At 33.6% G+C, this 3,871-nt stretch overlaps 2 protein-coding genes across 3 annotated transcripts in view; both read right to left on the reverse strand.

Annotated features, from left to right (window-relative positions):
• The window catches only part of ZC3H12C (zinc finger CCCH-type containing 12C), a 331,193-nt gene that overhangs the window by 239,819 nt on the left and 87,503 nt on the right, over positions 1 to 3,871 (reverse strand). The gene's annotated exons all lie outside the window — the stretch shown is intronic.
• Positions 1 to 3,871, reverse strand: part of LOC105295675 (rho GTPase-activating protein 20-like) — a 103,642-nt gene that overhangs the window by 14,267 nt on the left and 85,504 nt on the right. The window contains 1 exon segment of the mRNA XM_011365439.2: positions 1,209 to 1,295. Within this exon segment, the coding sequence (XP_011363741.1) occupies positions 1,209 to 1,295 (87 nt within the window).

Raw genomic sequence — 3,871 nt, forward strand, 5'->3', positions numbered from 1 at the left:
AAAAAAAAAATGAGTCATGTTGTTAATCTCCCTTCCTTCCCCTTAAAACTACTCGTCTTCCAAAACTTAATTATAATGCTTAGAAATCAATACACAGGTGCCTTCTTTATTCAGTGCACATAAATCTAGTTAGACCTTAAATATATTATAGATCTTAACTAAAAGAAGTTACATTTCTTACCTTATGTTTCTGTTGCCCTCAGTTCCTTAAGGCTTACTGCACACTATGCACAAACACATCTAAATGCAGATAAGAAGACTATGGCATATATTAAATATATGTCATAGGTCACCTCATAGTAACACTGTGTTTTCATATTTATAGAGATTCTCACTCAAGAAATGGGGCTGTTCAAGAGTTTCCTTTAGTTTCCATCCTTCTGAAAGTCATTCTTTTTAATATAAATATTCAATGTATGTTGTTTATATACCAGTAGGTAGGAGATGAGAACTTTCCAATTCTCTTTCCCCTTCACCTCAATCATTAAAATCTTCTCCATTAAACAATTTGAAAAACGTGTCTTTGCCCTATAAAACAGAAAGAAGCAGAAGCTAAAAGCAAAACAGGGAGAAATGTGGTGTGTACACTAAAATTCTTAAATCTTATTTTCTAATTTACCAATTCATTAGAAGTACAAGCCATCTCATCATCTGAACCTGCAGCCAGTGAATATGGTTTCTAGCTATATGTACTTTATGTAAAAATTCTACTACAGAGCAAATCCTTCAGAATTCATTATTGTAAGACTTATTGAATATTGGGAAAGTAAGAAGAATTAAGTAAGGGAGAAGAAACAGGAGAGGATATGGGGAAAGAATAGCTATCTAGTGACAAGTGCGAAAGAAGGACGTTGAAACTTCCTTATTAAAAATCTTATACTAAAAAATTCTCCACCGATATACATATATGGCAAATGCAATAAAAGTACATATTATTTCATTATCACTCTAAAATTAAGGCTAATCTTATGCTTTTCAGTTTGCACAGGTTTTAAAATGGGAGTAAAAGAATAGCACCCAATGTTGAGCTAATATCAAGGCTTTGCTGTCCTTACCGTCTACATTTTGGGGGACAAAATATGACTTTGGTATCTCTAGTATCAGCTATCTTATACTGGAAGGGATCCCATTTATATGAATCTAAAGAGTCAAAGTTTGTTAATTAAGAATATCTAACCAAGTAACTTATAGTTACTTATAGAATTAACTTATAGAATTGGTAATTGGTATATCAACAGGGACATGTTGATAACTTTGTTCACTGTATCGGAATTCTTTATTGTTATAGTTTTAGACTGTAGCAGAAAACGAAATCTTGCTATAAATAAAGGATTTTAAAACAAGAACAAATAATTATTGTCAAATGATTAAAGGCAAATCCTGATTTCAAGTTTTGACAGAGTAAAGCATATGACTCCATTAGAACACAAAACTCCGAGTATAATTTACTTTTGATTCATTACACATGCCTTTTAATAAAACATATATTTCTCTTCAAAAAAAGAACACGTGGCTCGACCAAACAGAAATCAGTGAGGTTGATCCTTTGCATCATTTCCATAATGCAACGTGTAGTAAAAGAGGGAGAGAACTGAATCATTTTCTTTTTCTTCCCGAGTACTGTCTTCACAGTGTGGGTTTTTATTTCTTTGCATGTGAAAGGTCAGTTTAGGTAAATTCAAAATAAGAACTGGTTCTAAAAGACATTTAAAGTTTAGAATTTTTAAAAACCACTTTTTATTGAGCACTTTCTATATGTCAGGCACTGTGGTTATGAGATTTTTGTTGTCAAAATCTGTAGAGGCCTTAAAAGCAATGAATCTAGCAAGGAGGACTGAAAATTTTAGAAAGCTCAATTCTGTTACCAACTCTGCCATTGAATAGGGTATCTATAATAGCCCTGTGCTAAACTACATTAAAAAATTACTACTTAAAAATAGAAAGACACTTTGCAAGAAACAAAAGGGACTAAGAAGATTCTGAGACAGTGATAGAGTTCACTGAATTCCAATAGTGTTAAATATAAGATGATGTTATGCTATCAGAAAAGAAATATTAATTACACATACAGGATTTACATATTATAATTATCAGATCATCAGTATTCTGATAGGTCTTAAGTGGCATGAATAAGTAGCATAAATGAAGACAAAGTGACATAAAACAAAAAAGGACATAAAAAAAAATGAAGTGAAATCCATTGATAATTCATCACTTATCCTTCCATTACAGTATTATTTCTCTCTGAGCCAATTATTTGACATGACAAATTGCCTCTTAAGGTTGCTTGTTAACTGATTTCACATTGTGCTACTCTTAGTAACAAGGATTATGCAAAAGTATCTCAGAATCCAACAGGGAGGGCATAGAACACCCAACTAACCCAATGTTTGTCGTCTATCACAGTGGCAAAGATGTTTTATATACTGGGTTTTAAATTGAGATATAATTTCATGACAGGCTGCTTTTTTTTTTTTTTTAAAGTCTGTAAACTCTGCCATTTAATTTAAAGAAATTTTCTCATGAAGTCTTTTATAATGTGAAGACTACCTTGTACAAATAATCGCTCCCCATGTACCTAGTTTCTAAGATAATTTTTCTTAATATTAGGCACATATGTTCAAAACAGTAATTATAGTATTTGTATTTTTCCCCGCATGCCTCTTTAATAGACAAAACAAGTAAATTTCTCAACTAGTGCCCTTTGGCCAGTCAACAAATAAACAGACAAAACTGAAAATGTGGCTATTGTTTTTCCATTTAGTGGAATTCACTGACAAGCTACATATCTAAAGGCCAAGGATAAAGAATTCTTCTCCATGCATGCACTCCTATTTGGGGGGAATCATTCTCTCTGAACACAGGTCTTCCGAAAGGAGACTCTTGGCATGAAGTAACTTCAGAGAGGAAAGGACAGTTGTCATATTATTGTTGATTTAACCAGGGTACCAGTGATAAAAAAAAAACAAAAAAAAACCAAAAAAAAAACCAGCACCCAACCACATTGTGTGTCTCCTCTTCCCTAGTGAGAGTGGATCACTAGTCCTCTCTCAAGCACACACTTCCCATTCACTGAAAGTGTTAAAAAAGCAAGGTTCAAGGGAATTGCTATGAAAATCCTGAAGGTAACCAATTGCCACAACAACTGAATCAAAGCCAGCAGTAAAAAAGTGTTTTTGTTTGTTTGTTTGTTTGTTTTTCCCCTGGGGGCAGGGGGATGGGCTACTTTGCTCCAGGATATAGATCTCTGCAGTGTTCATACCATAAAAATTGAGTATTTCCCTCAAGCAGTGACTTCAGGCTCTCATGTCCAAACATTTGTATAACTTTTGCTTTTGGCCAAAACCCAAAGGTTTGTACTACACATTTTCCACATGCAAAACTATTCTGTGTGATCTAGAGTTACTGTGAAGTATGACAATTCATAGTAAAAATAAAAATATTCACAAGTTTCCATTTTGTTCATAGCTGATAACGTCTTGGCATTTGTACTATATTTCAGTCATCAAATTACACATAACTGGTCTTAAATAGACTTCATTTTTCTTTGACTAATATGATACAAACTGTGAGGCAGAGATATTCTGATCCCTTAAAAATGTCATCTCTCCCAGCTCACCTTTTTATTAACCTGTGGAATTCAATCCCTAAAAACTCAAGGAATGAAGAACTTTCCAAAAACACTTTCTACTTAAGAAGTGAAGGTGGGGAAAATTCCTCATTACTAATGGGGAATAACTCCTTGTGGAAATGGCTTTAGTATAAGCCTATGCAGCTGCTATTGAAAGGGTCCAGAGAAACGTCAATGCCAGAGGGAAGGAAGAAGAGTCTGACCAGCAATACTCCTTCTATGTGTCAATGTTAAATACTG

This window comes from Pteropus vampyrus, unplaced genomic scaffold, assembly GCF_000151845.1.
Source record: "Pteropus vampyrus isolate Shadow unplaced genomic scaffold, Pvam_2.0 Scaffold110, whole genome shotgun sequence".
Lineage (NCBI taxonomy): Eukaryota > Metazoa > Chordata > Mammalia > Chiroptera > Pteropodidae > Pteropus > Pteropus vampyrus.